The sequence below is a fragment of the Lepisosteus platostomus genome, chromosome 22 (assembly GCF_059453375.1).
Source record: "Lepisosteus platostomus isolate fLepPlt1 chromosome 22, fLepPlt1.hap1, whole genome shotgun sequence".
NCBI lineage: Eukaryota > Metazoa > Chordata > Actinopteri > Semionotiformes > Lepisosteidae > Lepisosteus > Lepisosteus platostomus.
In genome coordinates this window covers 13,714,266-13,738,970 of record NC_142632.1, presented here as the reverse complement: position 1 = coordinate 13,738,970, position 24,705 = coordinate 13,714,266, and the positions used below count along the sequence as shown (strand labels likewise).

The window sequence follows — 24,705 nt, the reverse complement described above, 5'->3', positions numbered from 1 at the left end:
TTAATGTGGTCATGGCAAATCAGAAAGGGGGTTATCTTCCGGGATCTGGGGGCTGGACAACCAGATTGTTTAGCTCAGTCCCAAGTGGAAGCCAAGTCCCAGAGCTGTGGGGGAGTGGGATTTTGGACGGTCTGTACCCAGACAGACACCTGCTCCACTCCCGCTGCCCCGCAATCCCATTGCCTGCCACTGGACTGCTTTCTTAAAAGTATCACCCGGGACACCGTACTGCAGTCTTTGAGCGCGGGAGTCAACTACAAGATGTATCCGAGCGTGTACTTTCAGCTGTCGCGGCAAAAACTCCATCCGATTTCCTTGCTAAATTTCACAAAGGCATCCCTCCCCCCCCCAATAAACACAACCACAGGAGAATTGAGTTGACGCACTTTATTCCTAAAACAGAAGCTGCACCGCCCATAGAGGCACAGCGTTTATATATAATTATTTATATATATTGCCGTTCGGTTTTTGTGTCTAAATGTGTGGTATAAAATACTATATACGACAATGTACCTCTTTTATTTGAATAAACACAGTGAACTTCATTGCTGTACAAGTACTCTGCAGCTACAGCTTAGCTGTAAGTCCCCCCCACACAAAGGCATGGACATTAACCCCCAACCTACTTCATCTGTACATCATGACAATACAAATTTCTGTCCCCCTTACAAAAAATAATACTCTAAAAGCAACCTACTGCAACTTTATTTTTTATGTGTTTTTGTTGTTTTTTAATTAAGACGATTACATATATTTTAGACCAATTGCTTTAAAGCAAGAAGGCAATATAAACCTTCTAGGATTTTTTTAATATATAAAAGAGGTTAAGAAATAAGACAAATTATACATTTAAAAACTTACAATAAATAAGATAGATGCAGGCATTTTCATTTGGATACAATACCATCCAAAGACAGGAATTTCAGGTCTTTACTAAGAAATCAATTAGTTTGTTTCATTTAAGAACATCCCTTTTCTTCCAGTACTTTAGACAGATAAGTGTAACGTGAACAGGCTATCTCCGATGTTACCATAACAAATACCATTTCTGCAGGGAGAGTTGTTCCAGTAATTACTTTGTAATAGATATCCCCATGATCTGCAAGTCATTTTATACAATAACAGAAAAGCTTACCATGCAGGCTCAATGGTACTTGTAAGAAACACCTCATACCCTATTCACTTGCATTGGGAGACAGTTCTAAACTCTATATATAAAGTCCAGCACTGTAGTAATCTGTCACGTCAAAATCCCTTCAAACATGCGTCCTCCCCTGGAAGGTTCTGCTCTGTCAATTATAGCATGTTCATGATGAAGTTGTACATCTGATTCAGCACCACAAAGTGAATAGGCAGACAGGAGCGCCTGTCCTGTGTCGCTGGGTCACAGGTTAGCCAGGAAAGGGCATTGTACTGTTCCAATACAAATCTACAGGAGAGAGGAAGCAGCATTAATTCAGGAGCAATGCACGGAATTGGAAACAGACTTTCACTGCACAATGTTTTCAGGAACTGTGCTCCCTGCCAAACATCACCGTCTTCCTTGCAAACTTGAAAGCTATTTTCACCTAAAAATGGTAAAAGGAAATTGACTTTTGTTTGAAACGTATGCTCAATCTTATAAGGATAGGCCAAGCACAAACAGCAGGATGTTTAGATAAAGCCTGCCTTCTTCAAAATGTTGATTATACCTGCCGTAGAACACTGTAATCAGTTTACGTGCATAAAGCAGTTCTTGGCTGAATTCTACTCATGCAAAAATACTAAATTTTTTGGTTTACAGTAAACTAAACATCTAAATCTTAAAACTTAACAATAAAACCAGTAAGACTTTTGTGGCGTTGAAGCCTAGGAAGCAGCTGAATTGCTGATTTGTGCTGAAGCATGTTGAAGTGTCAGGGGCTGATCAATACCTGAGTACATCTGAGGTCTGGTTTGAATCCAGGGGATGGGAGTGTTTACTGTGAAGCAGCTCATCCGATTGCACTGAAGACACATGGAGGTGCAAAGAGGCCTGCGGAGAAGAGGAGCAAGGGTTTACTACAGATGCTTAAAAACCACTGTAATGAAAATAAACACAAATCACAAATCTCTATTTAAGCTATTAATTCATAAATCATAAGCACAAATAATGCACAGCAGTTGCTCATTTGATGTTTCATTATGTAGGGCTCACAAACAGTTCATGATTAAATATGCTCCAAATATTACTGCATCTGTTAGAATAAACAAGTAGGTAGCAAATAGGCCAAGAATTGATTTCTGTTACATACTCTTTGAAACGTAATGTCTTTAAGCCATCTAAATTTTGAAAAATAATTCTCACCTAATCATTCAGACAATCCATTGTCCTTTTGTTGGAATTTCAATGAAAGAGTAGCACAAATATGAAAAATAAAGCCTGGTTTCTTTCCCACATGTGGCCTTTTCTGATTCCCTGCAAGCTATTCCTACTTCGAAGTCCTTAATTATTCAAATGAAGTCATTCAAGAGCAATTCAATTATTAAAGAGCTGCTTAGAACGAAGTCCAGTGACTAAAGACGACACAGGCTGAAAGACTGTCACGAAGCATCAAGTCTGCCATCAGGCAGACGAGGGCGAGCTGGAGAGGGAGTCGAGAAGAAAACGCAGGGCACTTATAAAACTGAGGTTACCTTAAGGAAAAGGGGACACTGGTTCTGTGCTTGGGGGCAGGCTGCCCAAAACCAGTCTGGCAGAGGGCCAGCCTTAGCTGTTGATACAAAGTAGCCGAGAGCCAGAGGCTGCTGGAGGATATTAGGAGCTTCTTCGTGAGACTCCAGCCGGTCCGTACTCTGTCCCTGGGAGAGTGGGGAGAGAAAGATGAAAACAGGCTGCTTATTATGTGTATAGCTACAATGACCTTTTGAAATGATGACATTAAAACGGACGGCTGCATGCAGATAATATTGAGCAAAAAAAAAACCGACTCGGCCTGCAGCCGCAGAAATACTGGCTGTAAATTAACTTGAACGAGCTCTTTGGAGGTTTTGTCTAGCGCGAGACCGAAAGGAATTTAAGGCACACCTTGCTCCCATCTCCGCCATGGGGGTAGTGAGAGCCCGGCGAGTGCACAGGAGACGTAGTTGGGGACGCAGGCAAGATGTTGATGATGTCAGGGTCCACCAGGTCCTCTCCCGTGTCCAGCAGATCAAAGATGCCCATTCCGTCTGATCCATCTGGAAGGAGAAACCGGACTTAGCAGGGGGGTTTGGTTCAAAGTTGAGTTCTCCTAAAGGATCCCGTGTTGTTCAAGTTCCTACGGGACTTGGAAACGGATGGAATAAGAAAGCATTTATTCTTAATAGTTAAGGTGGGTATCTGCGTCAGCATGCGTAGGCTACAAAGGAACAACTAATAGGTTTATTCCATGCTGAAAAGAAAGAAAGAAAACACAACGTTTCGGCCATGGAGCCTTCTTCAGGTGTGAAGTGTGACCTATTATTTATTCTTAATGCTGAGCTTCATTTCACATGTTTTACACAGTTCTATTGTAGCTAGTCAAGTGCAAAACAGATTAAATTAAGACATGAGCAGTTTCACTGAGCTAAGTTAACAGAATTTATCTGAAGCATTCACCTGTAACAAACTGGCTAAGATAAATGGCAAAAAACTGCATGAGTCACATTTCAATGCTGTTAAATTACAAGCCCCATTTCAAGAAACAGGCACATTGAAACTGAAGTCAGTTCAGATGTGTAACGTAGGCTCAACTGCCACACCAAACTGAGATGTGCGCCTTTTCCATGACTACACTGGAGCGCCCCTGGCGTGCGGACCTCACCGTTGATGGGGTTGAACGCAATGTCAATGTTCTCAGTAGTGTAGTTCGAGTTGGCCACCTGCACGAAGGCCGAGGTGGGAAACACGAGGATGTGAGTGCAGGAGGTGTCCTGCGGCGTGTTCAGCTGCGAAGTCTGCATGTTCAGTGTTGTACTGCGCCCGAACACGGAGCCCGTGGACACCGAGTCTGCAGAGAGAAGAGAAACACAGTTACAGGCTGTTGGCAGGAGCAAGCAGAGCGACAGAGGGGCTCGTCCTGTCTGGAGCCGCAATCTGGCCAAGTATAAAGACCTTCAGATTTAGTGGCATAAAAAACAAACCTTTGTATATCAGTAAAGACATTAAGGTAATGCACTGAAAAGATTAAAGTATTTCATAGAGGCTTTAACAATCACACCAGCATCGCTGTTTTACACTTATTGCCGAATACGGGACTTCAGAAAATCATGTTACTTTGGCTGTGCGCTGCATTTGATTTTACTAATGATTTACCAGTATTATGGTTTTTTCTAATTGCTTCATCAAATCACATTCCAAATAGGTATCTCATTTAAAGTGCCCAATTCCCCAACTGTAAACCTGTGCCTTGTACTGAAACTCACATCTAGATATATTTCAATTACATTTTGTTCTGGTTTTGCGAGCACCTACATGCCTGTGGAGTTTATCTGGCACCCCGGGTGGCAGGGAAATCATTCTCACTCCAGGCTGTGAAATATTACCTGGCATGATGACGAAGGAGCCTTGGGGCTCCATGGCGACTAGGCAAGCGCTGAGGATGCTGGGAGTGTCTGCTGCAGAGATGCCACACATCCTGCACATCTCCTTCAGCCGCCTGCTGAGAGACTGCAGATTGCGCCGGCTGAGCAGAATGCTCCAGTCTGCAAAACAAACACAGGGACTGTGAGCCTAAATGCAGGAGTAGCTTTATCCAACTCTTAACTTCCTCAGAGTGCAACTGAACGCGAGATTCTCTGGCTTTGTATTATAACCAAGCGATCTACTGTTTTAACTTAAACAGGAGTCTACTGGCAAGCTGTCCATCTCAGGTGGCTTTCAGTAAGGGAAATCTGAGAATAAAAAGTGAACGGGTTTGGGAATATCCACAGAATGCTTCCTGTAGAACACAAACATTTGGTACACGGGACTGACCCCTCAGCATGCAAAATGCAAAAAAACATGCCACATCTGTTCATAATGCACACACAAGCAAACTGTTAGAACATTAAGCACACAGAGATACCAGGTGCAAGATACAAGGCAAGCTTGACAGACTTGCTCAATGCTGGAAGATGTAAACCGGTCCCTGTCTATGCTCGGCACGGTGCTGGAAAACCGCGAGCTTCTTTACCTCTCAGCTCCCCGTGGCCTATTCTGCCCAGCCGTCCTATGACGACCCTCCACGGCAGCGAGGTCATCTGCACCAGCCCCAGGCACCACTCCCACAGCTTCTGGAGGCCCAGTCTTCGGGCTGAGCCCTTTTTCCGCCGAGCCCTTCATTGACAACACCAACGGGAAGGGTCACCAAAACAGAGGTCACGTACCATACTGAAATAAGAGCTTGTTCAAAGGGGCACTACTTTTTAAAACTCCCTTTAACTTTTGATCAACAGTTCTACTATTACTGCAGCTCCTGAAGAGATGGTTATTTAATATATTAGGTTGTGTCCTTAGTAGTTCAAAGCAGGAAAATCCAGTATTGCTTCAGTATTGCAGTAAATGACCAGTGCTGTGCACAGACCGCAGGCCACTCACCTGTTGGGTACGTCAATGTTAATAATGCAGGTTTCCAGCAGTTCGCCGTAGAGGTCAGTGCAGGTGGCTAGGAGCCACTTCTGGTCATGAGAGAGACAGTAGCCCACAAAGAGCACGTTATACTTCTGAGAGGCTTCTCCGAAAGTTTCTCCCAGCTCCGTCTGTTTGTCCTTCACCGGGGCCAGGATAAAAGGCGGAGTATAGAGTCGCAAACACTCGGGCCTCTGAAAAAGAACCGCAAGACAAATATCAAAATGTGTCTACAGTGTTATTCAGCCTTATTTAAGAAACATACAGGATACAGAACACATAAGAACAACAAACTGTCAGTGAGGATGAAAATCAACCTAAATTCTGTATTGAAGAATTAGTAATGTTCAGATTCCTGGAGCACTTGAATGTGGTGAAGTGGGTGTTTACCTCTGGGCTCTTGAGGGCTGTGTCCAGTGCTAGGCCCGGGCCGAAGCCGGTCAGTGTCTTGACGTTAGTGGAGATGGGCAGAGGCCGGCGGCACTGAGAGAACACCGAGAAGGCTAGAGACTTCAGGTGCTGGGCATAGATGTGCCGTTCATCGTTCTTGACCGGTTGTAACAGGTACTGGCAGGGAATAATCTAGGAAAACAAGGAGAAAATGTAAGAGAAGTCTGATTCCCAATTCCATGCGAAGAGGCTGACAAATTTAGAAAGTGTTCTACAGCGAGAAAGATACTTTAGCAGGATTTTCTTGTTTGGGGGCAGCTTTTCCCAGACTGTATACAAATGTGAAAGGTAAGGCCTTTCTGACCTGCGTAACACGCAGAACCCCTGCGGTTCCATACCTGCACAGATACAGCATTCCTGATATGTGGTGGCAAGGACTGCAGCATCTCTAAATAGCAGCGTAGAAGGCCCAGCGTCCACACACTGGAAGATTGCGCACCGCCCTCCATCTCCTCGTACGTGAAAGGGTCCACAATGTACACCACGATGGCTGGTGGGTAGGTGATAGCGTGGGAATCGCCATCAGTCGGGACCCCCACCTTCTCCCGTTCCATAGTGCTGAGAGGAGAGAAAACGCAGGTCAGTCTAGCTGTTCTTACGCCATATGAGTGCTGATGTCAGAGAAATGGATTCGACCTCAGGACCAGAAAGCTTTCTATGAGCGTGAAAATCACAAAATCAAAATCAACATTTTAAACAATCTAAATGCCTCCCAGGTATGGTCAATTTCTCTCCACCAAGGTAGCAGTTTCTTCTGTGGAAAAAGACATGCAATGGATAGTGTGCAATAAAAGGGTGATTCACTTGGAAAATCAGTTTTAGAATTTTTCCCTTGCAAATACCAGGAACAATTTTCTATTAAAGGACTGAAGGACTTAAGACATTTGAAAGGGTACGGGTTATTAAAACAATATTTCATTTCTTTCTGTGGAATGCTCCATGTTAACATCATCCCTGCAGCAGTCTTTTTTTTAAACAGCGAACCCTACAAGAGCTTACCTCTCTGGAGGTTCAGCTGGCCCCTGTGTTTGGGCGGCGCCAGGCACGTTCTCCCCCGTGATCCCGGGGGCCTGTGTGCCCGCCTGCTGCCCCAGCTGCCCACTCTGGGAGGAGCCACTCTGGGCGCCCATGTTCCCGAAGGGGGGGAACGAGCTGGGCTTGGAGGACTGCAGGCTGCTGCCCATGCCCACCGGCCCTGAGGAAGGCAGCGTGGAAGAGGGGTTGCCGCTGGCGCTGGGGGGGATGGCAGTGCCGGCGGTGGCCGTCATGGTGCTGCTGGACGTCAGGGTGCCTTGAGAGCCGGGGGCGCTCACGACGGGGGCCGGCGTGGACGAGGACTGGCTGGAAGCTGGAGGGGGGCTGGGCTGCACGAGCAGAGAGCTGTCGAGCGACTGTGCGGCTAGGTAGGGAGCTGGAGAGAGAGACAGAACCAGCGTCACAGACCGGGCGATGTCATCAAAGCCATCTTCTACCGGAGATGCTGAAAAGCCCCTTCTTTTGCTAATGCATCTGACAAACTAAATAAGAAATTATAGCTTGTCAATTAAAAACGCATCTTCCAAAGACGGTTTAAAAGGAATGTTTTCAGTTCTCTCTTTTTATCAGTTTAACAAAGGCTAGCTTGTCATGCACGTCATTTCATGCCCCTGTCTCTGCTGCAGTAGAGCAGACTAGCAAGCCTCACACCCTCCTAATCTTGGTCATAAATACCCACAAGCCCCACCGAAAGGATCTTATCGCGTACCCAGATCATGGCGACACACTTGCGCATACAGCTTGAGTTTGGCGAATGAATCGCTGTTGCTGCTGGCGGCCTTCAAGAACCAGTCGCTGACCGGTTGGTCTGCCAGCTTCTTGGCGGCGGTGGTGCCCACCCGGACAATGCCATCGGGGTGCGTTTTGGAGATGGGCCGGTGCTGGCCCAGCCGGCAGGACTGGGAACACAGCCGAAAATCACAAGACGTTAACTTCACAGAGCTTTAACAGTGTTTTAAATAAGAAGAACTGTCATACCACAAATATTCAATACGAAGAAAACAAGATAGTAAACAATGGCCACTAGGTGGCAATGTGGGTCCCTTTCCATTAAATAGCACAGTGCAGGCATGTTGACTAGACATTCCTCCTTCTGCATCAGCCTGCCATCATACCCATTTCACTGCAATTGTGAAATTCACAAGAGATTGATGAGGTTGTAGGTTTTTATAAAAAATACTATTAAAAATGATGAAAGCTATGCAGCGAAGCAATTCTGATATTCATATTCAAAGACAACTTTTCACTGCACTGGTACGCTTTTGTTTTTAAAACCCTTTATAAAAGTTAGCACTTAATGCATGAAGACACTGATTTACAACCAGACAGATTCACAGAGAACCTGATATCTTCAGCCTATATTTATTACCATGCATCAGACACCCAAAGAGGGACAGACCTTTGTTTTCCAACTACTGAAAAGTGAATATGACCCCTCACATTTAAAATATATATTTAAAAATATTTTGGCTCACGAATGAAAAACGGAACACAAAAACAAGAGGGACACAGAAGTGCCAGCACGCTGCCTCTTGCAGGGCCAGTGAAGTGCTCTGATACCCCCTGGCGGAGAAGACTTGGGCGGGTCACTGTCTCACCTCGTACACTGCAGTCAGGTCCCTGAAGAAGCCCTTGGCCCCGCTGAGCAGAGCCTCGTTCTCGGGACACAACACCAGGTACCCAACGTCCCGCTGGGAGCCGAAGGGATCCAGCAGCAGCTTCTCCCAGTAGGGCAGGCCGAAGGGCGAGAGCACCACAAAGTCATACTCGTACCCCACCAAGAAGGTGGGGATGGGCAGGGGCTCTGGGGACTCGTCTGTGCCTGGAGAGAGAGAGGGAGATGCTCAATTCATGTGCAAAAACAGGACTTCAGTCTGCAATTTAATATCAAAAGAAAAGAAGGTGTAATACTCTATGTGTTGGACTTTACCATTGACACTATCAAGGCTCCTATATTGCTCCTCAGTAGTGCACAGATATATGTTGCAGTAGTATAGTACGCACATTGCAATAACCAATTATTAACAAATACATTTTAGTTATCAGGTATTTTTTTTCTGGCTTTTTTGAGCAAACAACAGTTGTTGGCTATTAGAGTTTTCTTGTTGCTTTCCTACAAGGGGCTCCTGGGAGAGAGCCGGAGGGACCAGGGCTGGGACTTTGGGGGCGCTCACCGTAGGATCCCCGTCCAGCCATCTTGTGGAACTGCTGCCAGGTGAGGGGCCCCTGCACACCCCAGGAGCGCACCGTCCTCTTCTTCTGGATGGCGTCCTGCAGCACAGGCTGGAGGGACAGCAGCACCCGCAGCACGTCCTGAGAGCACAGCATGCTCACGTCCACCGCTGAGGAGAGACGGCGCTGGTGAGAACGGGACCCGCGAGCACACGGCCTTTCAAGGCCTCATCTACCCTCGGGCCTCGACCTCCGAACCCACTTTTTTAAAGGACGCTTTGAAATCACCCTGTTATGCATTCAGACAGACATGGTGCAAGCTAGGCCTCTGAGGGAGATTCAGCACTGGAGAGGGGTGTGTGGACAGCACACCACAAGGACAACAGCTGTCCTAACAGATAAGGGTATCCAAAAGCCAGACACTGAATTTTAAACTGAAATCGAACTGTAAAAAGGAGGCGAACTGAAGGAAAGCGGAGGCAGAGTAACAGAGGGAAAGCAGCTTTACCGTTGCGCTTGGCCCAGTGATGCAGGCAGGTGCTCTTGACCAGGGCCTCGTCCACCTTGCCCCCGGACATGTTGTCCATGAACTGGCGCCCATGCTCCAGGGCCAAGTAGCAGTCGCTGTAGCAGTCCCTCTCCTCCACGCGCACGCAGGGCGGGGGGGCGCCGGGCCCCCTGGCGGGCGCGCTGTCCGGCTCGGGGGCGGTGATGGGTGAGAAGGGGTTGGTGCACTGGTCCTGCAGCAGGAGGATGAGGTCGTCGGGCACCTGGTCCCTCAGGCTGCCGGCCCGCTCAGCCGAGGCGCCGCTGCCATGCACGGCCTCGAAGCGCTTCTCCACCTCCCGGCTGGCGTCCGAGCCGCGCCCGATGATGTCCAGCTCGTCCTCCAGGAAGAGCCCCGAGCCGTTGCCGTACCTGCGGTTCATGACGGCGCTGAAGCCGCAGGTGCAGGAGTACTGCACCTCGCAGTTGGGGTCGGGGATGTAGACGCCCACGTCGGCGCCCTTGATGTTCATGTTGCAGACGCACACGCAGCAGCTGTCGAAGTTGCAGTCCTTGAAGAGGTTCATGACTGACTCGGACAGGATGAGGTTGACGTACAGGCTGTGGGCCTCTGGGATGGAGGGCACGGTGGCCGGCTCCACCGAGTTGAGGGGCCGGCAGGTGGAAGGGGTGGACGCGGGCGAGTACAGGTCCGAGTTCTCGTACTTCAGTGAGCCCTGGACGCTGGCGGGACCCCTAGGAGTGCGCGGGGTGCGAGGTGTCCTGGGCGTGGGCGCAGAGAAGCGGGGGGTGGCAGGGGAAGGCAGGATGCCCGTCCCGCCATTGCTGGGGGGAGCGCTGTTGGACATGAAGGGTGTGTGAGTCTGTGGCGTATACGTCTGGATGTAGTCCTGGTCCATCGCACTGCCTACACTGGGGATGTTACTGCAACACAGGAGCACAACAGCAAGAAAAGATTACAGCTCTGGTCTCTGGACTCGCAGATCAGGTAGACTCGCGAGATGCACTTAACACAAGCATTATAGCACACCCTGCAATGAACCTCGCTGTTAAGGCTGCATTGTGTTCTGTAGCTCCAGAAAGGACAAGCCATGGTTGTTCACAAACAATGCTTTCTTCTGAACAATGCAGCTGGAAAGGTCAATAAATGTTCACACTAATAAATTCTGTTTGGATTCTCAACAGACTGCATACTTCAAGCCCTGTAATTATTTTAACAGTCTACAGCGTACACTGAGAATTTGTAAACTCACAAAGATCTGTGCTCAAAAAAAGCACTACCTTTAAGGCAGGGGTGTCTGATCCTGGTCCTGAGGGCAGGTGTGTCTGCAAGTTTTCAAGAGCTCTTTCAAGCAGTAACACCTGAAGAGCTGGGAGAGGCTGCTAAATTGGTCCAGGTAAGTCAGAAGCCAGCTGGCTGAGAGCCGGGTTGTAATGAAAACCCACAGACAGACTGGCCTTCCAGGACCAGGATCGGACACCCCAATAACCGTTTCTGCAGTTTAGACCACGAAAGTGTGCATCAGCAGCCAGACAGCAACTAGCCCTTTAATGTGAATGACTGGATGGAACTTGGACACTTTGCTGTGCTGTTCTAAAAGTTAAAAGAAGCTTTCAGTGCAAAATAATATGGCTTTTAAAGTCTTTATTCAAATACAGTTAAGCACCTTAGGCTGTAAAAGTAGTTTGACCATCTTATAAACAGGATTCCAGCGACAGGTTTATTGCCTGTGAATTTACCAGCAAGTTAAGCACACTGCAAACAGCTCGCCAAAACAGACTTCTTCATACAGTTCTATTTAAGGAAATGTAGCACCCCTCCAAAACCCAGCCCCTTTTAAATGCTCTTATAAAAAATTTAAGAGGCTAAATCCACTAGGTTTGAAAGAAGCAATCAAAACTGGCATCTTCACAGGGAGACAAATGTGAAAAATAATGATTGAGAATGCCACCTGCTGAAACCAACGCTATATGAAGAGCTGAAACTCATGCACGAATCACAGGAGAGGCCTCGAAAGGGAAACTCCCCCTTCAGAATACAGCTCATTTACATTTACCACCAACTGTGAGAAACCGATTTTAAACTGAAATCAGGAAGCAGAATTACATCAACACTAGAGCTATAACACCTGAAGTATCTCCTGCTTTGCCTGTTTAAATTAAATCAAAGGCTCCAATCTCTGTGAGAAAAAAACCTAGGTGAATCAGATCACACTGCCATCTCTAAAACAGATATTTTATGCCTTCATTAGATCTGGTTTCATTTATATTACATACCTTTCTTTCAGCATCCCAGCTCAAACCAAGGCTCAGAGTTTTTTTTAGAGAATAAATATCTTAATTGCATTGCGGCTACCAGGAAGGTTTCATCATAAAATATATATTTTTTTAATTTCTATCTTCTTGCGGAGAAAATCTTTTGGAAATGAATTTGAAATCCCCATTGGCTATGGAGGCTTTAAGAACAGTGCTACAACAATGCAGTAGCAAGAACCCGCTCTCAATTTCTGGTGCACCTCCAGACGAAAGAGAGGCAGAGGATGCCGGAGAGGAGAATTACCCGTCTTTATTGAGGAAGGTGAGGGCCGGCACCGGGTTGAGCAGCTCCAGCTTTCCCACAGTCCAGCTGGGCCGGTACAGGCACTCCTCAGGCAGCTTTATGGGTGGCAGACACTGGCTGGGCAGGGTCTTCAGGGGAGCAAACATTGAACAGCCAACAAATGCCTGGCACCCTTCTGGCTTGTACACGAAGGAGAAATCCTGAAGCCAGACAAGGGGGGGAAAGACAGGGGTTACGAACAGCAGCCAACTTGTCATTTGCAGTAATGTTGTCTTTCTTTACAAAATGATCTTCTTTACATTCATCTTAAATAGGCAAAGGTGTGCAGAAATTCAACACAAACTGCTCCCGGTACCAGAGTTTGAGCCGCTCAAAGAGCTCGAAAAAGAGCCGGGACACTTTAGACGTACAAACACCTGGGATGCGGTCAAGCATAAGCTGTGAACATCACTAGTGAACCTTAAGCTTGACAGGAAAACCTAGCAAGGGTTTGATCGCATCGACTGCTTTTTTTACGCTGGTTTGAGAAGATATATTTTTGGAGAAAAGCGTTAAAAAACAAATCAGCTCCATCCTAAATCCCAGCGAAGACTTGGACTGGATTACCTTGATTTCTGATGGCTTGGGACTGCAGAAGCCTTCTTCCACCTCGATTTTGAACTGGCCTCCCAGCACGGAACTGCCATCCAGCACCGTCATGCCAGAGGCGTTGTCCAAGCTGCCGTACTCCTTGCTGTTCATGTTCATCGGGGAGTAGCCCATGATGTGCTGCTCCAGCGAGGGAGGTGTTGGAAACATCTGGTGCAGATCGGCAGAGCCTGCATTGCAAAGAAGGAGGGCGGGGGGTGCGAATGAACAAAACCTGCCAAGGAGAGACCTGCTGCTCAAACAGGCCTCCAGGAAGGGAGAAGGACTGCAAAGATGGTACCCAATCCGCAGGATCGGAAACAAATGGTTTCTGGGGCGCTCAGTGCTGATGTGCTTTTGTCTCCAGCGCAGGACTGAGACAGCTCTGACAGCAGCATTACCGTCTCGTCTGATCTGGGGCTGTCAAGATGAGAGAGACGGAGGAGTCTGCCTGCACCTCCATACTCATCCCAGCCTGGGGTGGAGGGGCGTCGCAGCTGCATCCCAGGATTTGAAAAAACTAGCCGACTCCAAATCAGGAGGGTATGACGAGAATCATGGGCTTTTCCAATGCGTTAAGCATTAGAAAAGAAACTGCAAGTAAGAAATGCTCCAGATAAAAAGGATAAGCTATAAAGTTTAGACAGAGCTGGTTCCAAGAACCTAGAACTGCTCGAGCTGGGAATAAGCAGCTCAAAGAGGCGAACACTCCTCTAGTCACCTCAGCTATACGGACAGAGCCAGGGCACTGAACATCTGCAGCAGCACGCCCAAGCGAACATGCTTTTCACTTTAAGGAAGACATAAAAATGAAAAAAGGAACACAGGTGTAATGTTCTTCAACCACAATGCGAACTGTTCTTGGTAAGGGTTAGAATCTGGATGCAAGTGAAAAGGCTACTCTTCATGAGTTCTTTGGAAACAAATGGCTGGATTCAGGACATTTGAACAGCGATCTTCTGAGCTTGAAGGACCCCATTTTTGTATCTGCACCCCACACTAGCTAATGTTAGAAAATATGGCAAATGTGGAGGCTAAGGTCACTTTTACAAGAGATCTAGAATCAGAGAAAATGTAGCCTTCCATTCAGTCCACTAGGTGGCGACCTGAGAAGCTATTTCACAGGCTTTGTATTAACTTCCAGTGATATTTATGGTAAGTAACCCTGTCAGTCACATTACTACTGACCTCTCGATTCTTTTCACTACTTATAACTTATTCAGACATTTTCCATTCCTACACCTGTCTACACCTACACACCTGTGACAGAAATACCCGATTTTAAAAACACTATTCTGAGGTACCTAAGAATATGGCAACAATGTGAAAGGAGTTGATTCATGGCTATGAAAAATGAGAAACTGCACTTACTTATGCAAGAGAGTTGGTCAAGCGATGCTGGCTTTGCCTCCTTATTGCCAAATTTCTCATCTGTCCCATTAACAGCACGTCTGGCACCAGGCTGTGAAAAAACATCAATCTTTTTAACATGTCAACCCCAAACATTAACTTTGTTATAGTAACAACATCACAGTGCATGAAGAATCTTCAGCCAGGAACAGATGTCAAAAACAAGCAGCGAAAACCACCTCATCAGTCGTCGGTATGGAAACTCAAGACACATTAAAAAAAATTACTTAGAAACTTGTCTAAGCAACAGCTGGCAAAACCTTTTTTTGATTTTTATACAGCTAAAGCAGTATTAAACTGTTGTTTCAGGGCACCAGTTAAGGGTCACAGAAAAGCTTAGACGCTGACATTCATAAAGCCTGGCAGCAAGCCCCTGTTTCTATTCCAGCTAATGGCATATTTATTATGGTTAACGGTTCTCCTCCTGGCAGCTCGCTTACCGCAAGCTCGTCTTCGTCGGAGTTGAAGAGATTGTCCAGGTCATTGATGGAGACAGCCAGGTCGTTCTCGTGCATCAGGCTGGTGGATGCAGTGCGATTATGGGCGGCCGAACGCTGGGCGTCTTTTAAAAAAAGAAATCACGGGGGTTTGAATCTCAAGTATTCGCAAAACACGCAGCATTCACCCGTCTTGATATTACACAACCTTCTCTGGGGGGGGGACCAATATTGAAAGATAAACATGAGAAGCACCACAACAGCGCAGGGAAATCTTGATATTATTAAATCGCGTCCACGCTTGTAGGCTTGGTGCGTTACACTTTAACAAAGGTTTGGGGGAAAATAAACACATCTGCATGTATTCACGGCTCTTTGTCGATCAGAAACTCCTCCGGTGTTTCAAGGGCTTCACCCGCTCAGAGATGGCACCCTGCCCAGCGCCTCCTGCCTCCTCCCCTCACCTGTCTTGGCAGAGGGGCTAAACAGCGACATGGCGTCCTCTCCCTCCGCGGGGACCGGGCCGCCGTTGGAGCCGTCGTCCGCCTGCAACACAAGCGGGGACAGGCAGATCAGCACGCCGTCCGCACACGCCGCAGGCCCTCGCCGCCCGCTGGGACACACTCGCCACGCACCGCCTCACTCCGCCCGCAGAAACGCAGGCTGGGAGAACGGCTCTCAACCGCTGGGAGTTTAAAAGCTGATGCGGGAGCAGTCAGGTTTAAGGGATCACTTTTACTTTTCACTTTTTTTATTTTGCCCAGAATATACTTCTGTGTAGAGAGTTATGTAATAGAAGATATATTAAAAATACTGGCAGATAAAGTAGAGGGTTCATTTCCACACTGATAACTAAACCTATTTGTGAAACCTCATTCTTTCGTGGTAAAATAAAGTTGCTACTGGCAACTAACAGTTATACACAATATGCTTTCAATTGAATTATCAGGATTTATGACTTTAGGACAGTGTTATGGAACAGTACTTTAGTTGCAACAAAATCACTGTTTTGCAGAGGTTAATTTGTGCAAAGGATTCTCTCTTGCGCATAAGTGTCTAATTTTGAGCTCAGCAAACAACACTATGTCCAAATGTTTAATTAGCAACTGTAATTCCGCTGGGGCTCGTGTATTTTTCCAGGCAGTCTTAAGCAGCCCTCCCCACCCTCAGAACACGCACGCTAAATGAAAGCATTGTTTCCAGGCATGGGTCACTTGTGAAGTGTGCATGTTCCGAGCCCGTTTCCACAAATCCTCTCGATAAATATCTCAAAGGAAATGAGGCCAATTTGCAGGAAAGCTCAACAATTGCCCTGACCAAAGGACTGTCACACTGCAGCGCAGAGTGTAACTGGAGCTGGCAGAGAAGCTATGAATAGACTGTGCTGGTTCTCCTGTAAACACAAAAACTCAAAACTCAGCATTCTGCTCTGGGGATGCACTGCGTGAGAGCACAACCGACTCCCGCACAGTCCTGGGCATCTGCTCAGAAGAAACTGAGCTGCACAGCCAAGAGGAGCCGCGTGGTAAAACCAGAAGCTATAAAGAGGAGACTGAAGTGAGTGCAATTCAAAGGGAACACTTCAAGGCATGAGGTATCATTTTATTTCAGGGCTAATTCAGCAATTCTAGCACTGCTGAGGACTGGCACTACTGTTATTTACAAGCAAGCCAGTTCTGCCCGCCAAGCTCTGAAAATGGAAATTTACAATTAGTTTTGATCCCGTTTTGCACTGCTTTCAGAAAAGGGGCAGTTCCCCCTACTGTTTCAAACCGGCAGCCTCCAGGTCTTAGGAAGATTTCACATTTTTACCCAGGGAAGGGAAGGGGGAAAAAAAAGGTTCACACTTCAAAGCAAAAGGAGGAACAGGGTTAAAAATAAATCCTGCGTTTCAAACGGCGAAATGGAAAGAAAGATAAAAACGGGTTGCAGGAAACTGACAATGGCCTTGTCCGAGCGGGCTTCCCCCGGGCGCGCCAGGCGCTGGCAGACGCTCACGCACCTTGTGTTTCTTGCCGGCCTCCCTCTCCCCGCCCTGCTTGTCCTTCTTGTCCCGGAAGGAGAACTCCACGTCCCCGTCCACGAAGGCGTAGGGGTCCAGCTCGGGCTCGTGGTCGGAGTCGGAGATGGCGGCCGACAGGTACTGGGTCCTCCTCTGGATGTACATCTGCACCAGCCCTTCCGACACTTTCAGGGGGTTCTTGGAGGTGGCCATCAACCTGCAAACCCACACGGCAAGGCGGCGTCATCGCCAGGGACACAGGAGGCCGGGAAGACCCGGAGCACGGACGCCTCACGTCCTACTTTTTAACACGACGGACACACACCGCCTTTCACTAGGTCTCCGATTAGGGAAAAGCAATCCAAAACCCTATGCCTCTTTGTATTAAAAAGGTACAATATCGTTAAGAGGCAAACCTCACAGCAACAAATACATTTGACCGTGGACAAAAAGTGGCTTTTCATATCTCAGAGGCAAATTATACACGAGGGCTTCAGTTTAAATTCAGCCCCCCATTCTGCAAGCAATCTGCCACATTTATCACTTTGGTGAGTATTTTGCTTATTATTCCAGAAGGCTTGATTGCAAACTTGTTTCAAATCTGGAATGGCTGGAAAATGTGCCCTTTGGGTGAAATACAGGGAACGGAGGCACTGCAAAATTATGAATACAGGATGCCGGCAATCTCTTTTCCTTCTTTAAAATCCACAGGACACAATCTGTCTAGAAAAATACTGCTGGGATGCACCCTATTTCAAAAGCATTCAGATCAACAGAACAAACTCCCAAATGTATTTTTTAAAAACATACACAGGGTTACAGATTTCTCAGCTTATGAAACATAAGAAAATGTTTTTTTCCACAAATAATCTAACAGCACATTCCTGAGAGGAACCAAAAGAGATCCTTGAATTCTTAAGTGACTGAAATAGTCAAACTTTATGCTTCAGTAAAGAGTAAATGTAAAATAATAAAATATATTAATCGCAAAAGGAAATTTAAGAGGCCGTGTGGGGACAACATTTCACAATCCATGGATTTCTTAAAGTGCCAACTGTAAAATGAGCAGCAGACTGCCCAGGTAATGAGTTAAAATTTAGGAAACAATCTCTTTTTAATGTCTTACATGTGTATTTTTCATATATTTTTTAAAAAATCACACTTGCGGTCCATTTCCCTTGATGGCGACAGTATTGATTTCAATCTGCTCTTTTTTAAACACGATTTTGCCCCTAGGCACAAAGGCATTCACATTTCTAACATTCTTCTGCACATCCAGTTACAATTGTGTGCTGCAGCCTGCAGAAGGCAGATGATTATACTTGTGAGCTAAATACTAGAACAGGCTGTGCTCTGCAAAATGCAAGCATTTATCGGGAAATTCCTGTGTGGAAACATTTCCATTAGTCTGCTCTTTCAGGAAATTCAGAAAAAAAAAGGGGCTCCTACATAACTCGACAGTTGACTGGTAAAGGTATTTTTATTTTTAGTGTGGGTCTGTAGCTGCAGTTCAGGTTGTGGTTTGAGTCTGGGCTTTATCATTACAGAGTATGATCAGGGACTCCCAGTCTCGGGAGGCTTGATTCAGCCAGGGCATCCTACACTTGGCAAGCGTGCCGTCCTGTTCGAGCAACACAAATCCTGCCACTGATGCCAGCACAGCTGTAGGCACTGTGGGCCTCTGTATGACAAATGGCAGACAGCTCCGACAAGTACAAACTTTGGAGCAGCCTCATAATCAATGCGATCACATCTTATCTTGTGGCACATCACAACCAAATTCAGTGTCTTGCGTCTGCTTTAAGACCCACGTTGAAATTTGAGCATTTCTTTATGTCAGAAAGACGCCTACCAGCTGTCCATTTCTGTAAACAGGTTTAAGAATGTGGATGGTATTTTTAAAAAAGGAATTCAGCTTTGTGTTTCATAGTGAAACTGAGGGTGAAAAAAAAATAAACATCCATTTAATCGCATAACCCAATTCAGGGTCGCGAGGGAGCCGGTCCCGGCTAGCTAAGGGCTCAAGGTAGCATACATCCTGGATGGGATACCGGCCCATCTCAGAAATAATGAATGGTGCTTTCCAAAAAATGTAAATGTTCTTCACACGACAGCCTGAGATGCCCCACTGTTTTGGCCAAACACCCTCAAAGAGTCTCGGGGATCAATGCGGACACGGGTTTTTCCTGTTTCTGTGAGGTGTACCCCAACGAGGAGGCTGTATGGACACCAGGAAGAAATTCCCTGCAAGCTGCACTCTGGGATTCACGTTCAAAGGAAATGCAGGGCAGCCCTTCCGAGGATTAAAGGGCTTTCAAAATGCCAGCCAAAGGATTAGCGCATATTAGAACAGCCCAGTTAGGTCCTGGAAAAACTACATAACCCTTCAGTAATTCCAATCGGAAGAATCGAAGATTTTTCCGAAGCACCTGGGCTGCCACCATTTTCCAAAACAACCAAATTACCTGGATTTCATCGCCAGCTTGTTGAAACGCCGCTACAACATGCTGGGATACACTTTAGAACAAGGTGCCATGCATGCTAAGCACTCCCCAGAATACAGCGAACAACAAACTGTACCCCATAGCCTTCTCTCTGGGGTGCTCTCTCTTGAAATCAGGGGCTGGACTCCAGGGGCTGAAACCTTGTCTTAAGTTACTCAGTGCCACTCATGGGCTATACTCATGTTTAATCTGCACTGATGAGTCCGATTAACAATATGGAAACAGTAGTAACAGGGTGAAACCTCTACATCCATTCCTGAAGCCGCAGGAATAAAACAACTGACCTTGTTAAATCACATCAGTGAAATTTGAACAACCATGGTCACTCATGTTTTGCCTGTCCGCACGCCACTACCCATGGTGACTGCAGAATTAGGGGCGGCATGACATTTTAATATTTAACAAGACTACAAAACAATCCATCCCGGATCCAACAGAAACAAATCTGACAAATGAATAACTGCACCGCCTCTTTGCAGGCATCTGAGAACCATACTGCCCTGCTGCCCCTTGTGCTCCAGGTGCTGCTGAAGCTGCCGGCCGGGAGGGGAATGGGGGGTTGTGGGGGGCTGGTCGAGCTGTGGAAGGGCAGTGTACTCACTCTGTGACCGACACGACGCTCTCCTGACTTCCCGTTCCTGGCAGGTCGTCCCGCAGCTTGTCTCCGGGTAGCTGGGGTGGCGCGAAATCCGAGTCCTTCTTCCTCGGCAGGATGAAGAACTTCCAGGGAGCGTGGGCATTATCCTCGTCGGGGCTGACAGCCGCCCCGACGTACACAGTGGGCTCCATCGCCTCGGAGTAGGCCGGGGGGAAGGGCTGGGCCAGGGGGTCCAGGCGGGGGTCCTCGGCAGGTTTCTGGGGGACCAGGCAGGGCTCGGGGGCGGGCTGGTAGAAGTGTTGGCTGTGCGGGGTGGCGGGGTTCTTCAGGGGCTCGCCCCCTTCCTCGCCCCGCTCGCAGGGGTGAGGGCTCAGCGGCGGGGGAGGGGGCGAGCCGGCGATCTCGGGGGGGCCGTGGAGCTGGGGGGTCTTGGCGGCGGCGACCACGTCGGCGGGCCGCAGGCCGGAGAAGCGGCCCGGCCCGTCCTGCGCCCTCATGCCCAGCCGCTGGCCGGTGGCGTCGGGCTCCATGGACACGTCCTCGCAGATAGAGGTGCGGTGGTGGAAGGGGGTGAGAGGCCTCTTCTGCTGCTTCTCGCCCTTCTCGGGTTTCTCCACCGCCTTGTGCTTGGGGGGAGGCTGGGGGGGCTGGCCAGCTGCCTGCGGCTGTCCTGGGGTACTGCCAGCTCTCTGCTTCAAGTTTTTATGCCTGAGGGAAACAAAGACATGAATTTTTCTTACACTCCCCATCTCAAAAGCATTATTCTTCTCTAGAAACGTTCCCCATGTCAGGCGCCGTATGGCAACACTAACAGTCCAAGAACTGGTCATACTGTGGCCATTGGAAACTGCTGCTCCTGTGGGCAGGTCTCAGTCAGTGTGTGGTGCTGTGTTGGGAAATTTCACTGAGCCAGCAGCCTGTTTTCCTTTGTCAACTGCACCAACTTTTTTCTCCCAAGTTCTGTGGGAGAGTGCTTCAAATATTTTTGGGATACAGTGCAAAAAAACTCTGGTCATGTGTATGGCCTTTTGGCAATCTTCAGGAATGCAGATGTTAATCCTTTAATCATTGAGCCACACACCTAGACAACCTCAAACAGCCGAATCCTCATGATCTGCATTAGATGGACGATGTACCAATTGTGAAAAACGTTTACTGCTTATTTTAATATATTTATCACCCCTGGGTCTCCTGCTCATACAGTCCACAAATCTCTCCTTAAGCCCTGCAAAACAGTCCTTGCCACTCTGTTTCTGGTCCTCTGTACAGTAATGTTCCAATGCCAAACTGATCCCAGAGTCCCATTATGGCTTTCAACCTGTACAGGAAGCCCACCCTACCAATGATATAAACCACACAGTAAGGTCTTTTCAAATTCCTTTATAAATCTCTAGAAAATAAAGGGCTGTTTCTTTGTTCACATTCATCTTCACTGTTGTGAAATTTCAATGCATTCCCTGCTGATTTAATAGAATCAAAGAATTAAATCGGCCCCTCACAGTTGCTCATAAGGCACCAGTGTAAAGCAGCAGAGACGGTGGGGTTCATGGAGTGAAAAAATGGCTTCATAATGACAAACCAATCTGCTAGCTAAGGCACGGATTTTATGGAAACTGTCTTTGCTGAAAAAAATCGGTATCAAGGGGCAAAATTCCAAATAATTCTTTATCCCTCTCCATTCATGATTCTGTTAAGATGTTGAAATAACCATGTAACACACATAGAAAGCAGCCGTTATGTCAAGAATCCATACATCTCGCTTATTATATTAGTCTCGAGGCAATTTTTTTAGTTGAGCAAATGTGTGTAAATCCTGATGCTCAGCCACAGTGTGTGAAAGGGTTACAAGCTAAGCTCCCCCTGCTTAGACGCAGAAGACTTTTGTCCTGCTAACTACTTCAGTGGATTAGGAAGCAATCAGCTGCCTATCTGTGGCAGAATGGGAGTGAGCAAATAGCTCTTTTACCAGGGTCCTACAAGGGGGAACAGCAGGTACAGTCACATGTGAGAGGCAGGCTTCAGCCTCTATTTTAATTGGAGGCTTTTGTAAAGGGATCCCTTTTCAATTTAACTATATAATTTGAGATCCCTGTTGACAATGAACAAAAGAGTTTGCCCCAGGGAAAAAGAGCACAGTTTTTACAAAACGTGGACATAAAACTCTCGCACCTTTTTTTGAAGCAGAAGAGAAAATCAGTTTTTTTCCCAAATCTAACTTGAGGATGCACATGCATAGAGTAAAGGTACTTTGTATGCATTAACTTATTTAATGTGGTATATCAAAGCCTGACTTTTGTTTTACTTCCCGATGTATGATTCTCAGTCTACACTCCAGTGACTAATACAATGTACATGACCGTCTGCTTTAAGAAACTGCTTTAATGCAAGTGAAACAGTGTAAGATGGGAGAAAGTGAGGGCCTTTCCCAGGGCTAACCCTACAATGTCCCAATGAATCAAAAGACAGGGAGAATTATTTGAGCCATCCCCATTAAACAGCCAGTGTACTGCCCTATCTTCAGCTCATAGCTGTACCCAATATACATTCCCCTACCAAAGCTGTTGAGTATATGCCTGGAGAGGTTTAATGGCACAGCCCAGCTGGCAGATTGCCTGTGCACTGAATGTGGAACGCTTCCACATTCTCATGTCTCTCAAGTTGTCAGTCAGCAGCAACGCATGTCGCACACTCCAGAGCAACTGCACTCGATTCTGCATCGCGGCAGCGCAAATCTGCTGAGCCTGCCACAAAACATTCCAGTCTACACCACTGTTTGTCACCGCCGCCGTTTTTCTTTCAGAAAGTTCCTCATTCCACAGTGCCTCACTCTCCCCAAGCTTCACCCACACCAGCCTGGCACAAATGGCACTTCTGAGAAACGAGAGGTACAACACACGAAATCGAGAAGACGTCGGCTCTAACCTGCTACTTTTGAGACGAGCGCCAAGCTGCATGCCACCATCGACACCACGTCGAAACAGCAATGATTCTCAAGAAAAGCTTCAAGTCGGCCAACTTCTCAACATGACTTTAAACACTAACTTATTTCTTTACCAAGGTTTACGGGACAACACACATGCACCACCTGTGCTTAATTCGATCATTTTCACATTTCACAAGGCTCCTCTGCTCTGAGTCATACCTTGAACAGTTGCAGTTTGACCTCTGTGTTGGGTCAACAAAATCCCAGGATCCAGCTTTGTCAGTCGATTCTTCTTCACAGGTACCATTTGTAGTGGCAGAGAATTTCCGCCTGAAACATAATGAAAATGATCAGTCCGGACGAATTACCATCTTTATCAATTACCAATTATTATCTTTACGATAGCCACCTGAAGCCATTAAGAGCAGACCACTGGGCTCCTTCAGGAACTGTGCTCAGTCAAAGCGCAGGGGATTCCCTCTGACGCAGATGTTATTGGTTTGAAACCGATCCACGTCAAGAGCCAGCTATGAATGGGATTTCCCAAATGGACACACAATTGGCACTGTGATGGGAATTAGTCAGCCACAGGTGTCTCAGTTCTGGGCAAAATGCAATTCCAGTAACTAGCAATGTTCCTGTACGTTTCAAGTCAATGAGAGGAGAACTGCTTCTCCAGCTGGTGCCAATTCTCCTGGTAAGGCATGGAGAGTTTGCACCATGTCAAAAGATGAATGTTTCTGTTGGGTGGACCCTCATTCCTGCCCATGCAGTAAAGGTGGTCTAGCCATGAGCACAGTTTCAAATAATGGGAGGAGATTTCAAACTTCTAAAAAAAAACTTTGAGGGAGGAATGTTTCCCCTAGGAATTACATAATGGTGTCATGGAAACCACAGAGAATAAGAGGGCAGCGAGTCTGTAACGTACTTGTTCTGAGCTCGGTTGATATTGCACTCCTGCCACACCCTGTCCACCACCTGGCTGGCCAGCTTGCGTGGGATTTTGCCACCATGGTGACTGGTGCTGTCCGTGCTGAAGCCATCGGAAACGGAGGAAAACTTCACCCACTTCTGGGCTGACTGGGAATCCACTGCAAGATTAAAAAAAAACGTGTAAAAAATGGGAAATTGATACAGCAACAGCACCATCCATAGGGGTGCCCCTATCTCAGGCAACGTGTAGTATTTGAAGTAAACCTCCTGTGCAGAGAGAAGAGAAATCTGAGCTTCAATAAGAATTTTCAGGAAAAAACCTGTCTGACCAGTCTGCCCAGTCTGCCTACTGGAGCATCACTATTCTGTTACACTGTCGATAATGGTCAGCTACCTGGAAAGTAAACTCTATGACAGCTGGAACAGTTAGTGAAGAAAGGCCTACTTGTCTGGGCTTCCTCGGGAGAGGTGGGTGGAGTGAGGGTCACAGACGAGATTGCGGGGTCTCGTGTGGAAGCAGGCACTTGGTGGACACCCGAATAGACAGCTGTGCAGTGGGAGGACCCCACAGGGGTCACGGCAGGGATGTCTGACTGAGGAACCAACACTAGACAGGCAGGGTAGACCATTCTAACTCCAGCTGCAACAGAAGAAAATGTGGGTTTCAGCATCTTCAGCTCAAGCACAACTGCAGTCAAATAAATCAAATATTCTTTGCCCACTCACAGTCAACCATGTATGAACAAGTTACAGAGATAAATCATTAAAATGGTCTTGGATACCTTTGCCTTCTTATTGCATTAGTGGTACTAAAACATACCGACCTCCCCTTAATGGCCCTCTATTAACATCTCTTAGATTAAAAACTGGTCCATCTCCTTGACCAACAGTAATCATCTGTGTAAAACATTTGTCAGGATTTAAAATGAACAGTTACAGAGAATGACTCAGGTAGGTTTT

The 24,705-nt window shown here is 47.0% G+C and overlaps 1 protein-coding gene across 1 annotated transcript in view; it reads right to left on the bottom strand.

Moving 5' to 3' along the window:
* Positions 1 to 372: 372 nt before the first annotated feature.
* The window catches only part of med13a (mediator complex subunit 13a), a 66,587-nt gene continuing 42,254 nt past the window's right edge, over positions 373 to 24,705 (bottom strand). Inside the window, exons 6-30 of the mRNA XM_088616392.1 lie at positions 24,191 to 24,385; positions 23,741 to 23,903; positions 23,032 to 23,142; positions 19,893 to 20,597; positions 16,788 to 17,004; positions 15,250 to 15,331; positions 14,789 to 14,910; positions 14,310 to 14,400; positions 12,918 to 13,129; positions 12,312 to 12,511; positions 9,753 to 10,675; positions 9,247 to 9,414; positions 8,671 to 8,894; positions 7,782 to 7,971; positions 7,037 to 7,448; positions 6,376 to 6,595; positions 5,978 to 6,169; positions 5,558 to 5,781; positions 5,154 to 5,296; positions 4,525 to 4,683; positions 3,804 to 3,989; positions 3,047 to 3,198; positions 2,656 to 2,820; positions 1,914 to 2,014; positions 373 to 1,429 (exon numbers count right to left, since the gene is read on the bottom strand). Coding sequence (XP_088472518.1) covers positions 1,297 to 1,429; positions 1,914 to 2,014; positions 2,656 to 2,820; positions 3,047 to 3,198; positions 3,804 to 3,989; positions 4,525 to 4,683; positions 5,154 to 5,296; positions 5,558 to 5,781; positions 5,978 to 6,169; positions 6,376 to 6,595; positions 7,037 to 7,448; positions 7,782 to 7,971; positions 8,671 to 8,894; positions 9,247 to 9,414; positions 9,753 to 10,675; positions 12,312 to 12,511; positions 12,918 to 13,129; positions 14,310 to 14,400; positions 14,789 to 14,910; positions 15,250 to 15,331; positions 16,788 to 17,004; positions 19,893 to 20,597; positions 23,032 to 23,142; positions 23,741 to 23,903; positions 24,191 to 24,385 — 5,690 coding nt within the window. The 3' untranslated portion in view covers positions 373 to 1,296. The remainder of the gene's footprint in view (positions 1,430 to 1,913; positions 2,015 to 2,655; positions 2,821 to 3,046; positions 3,199 to 3,803; positions 3,990 to 4,524; positions 4,684 to 5,153; positions 5,297 to 5,557; positions 5,782 to 5,977; positions 6,170 to 6,375; positions 6,596 to 7,036; positions 7,449 to 7,781; positions 7,972 to 8,670; positions 8,895 to 9,246; positions 9,415 to 9,752; positions 10,676 to 12,311; positions 12,512 to 12,917; positions 13,130 to 14,309; positions 14,401 to 14,788; positions 14,911 to 15,249; positions 15,332 to 16,787; positions 17,005 to 19,892; positions 20,598 to 23,031; positions 23,143 to 23,740; positions 23,904 to 24,190; positions 24,386 to 24,705) is intronic.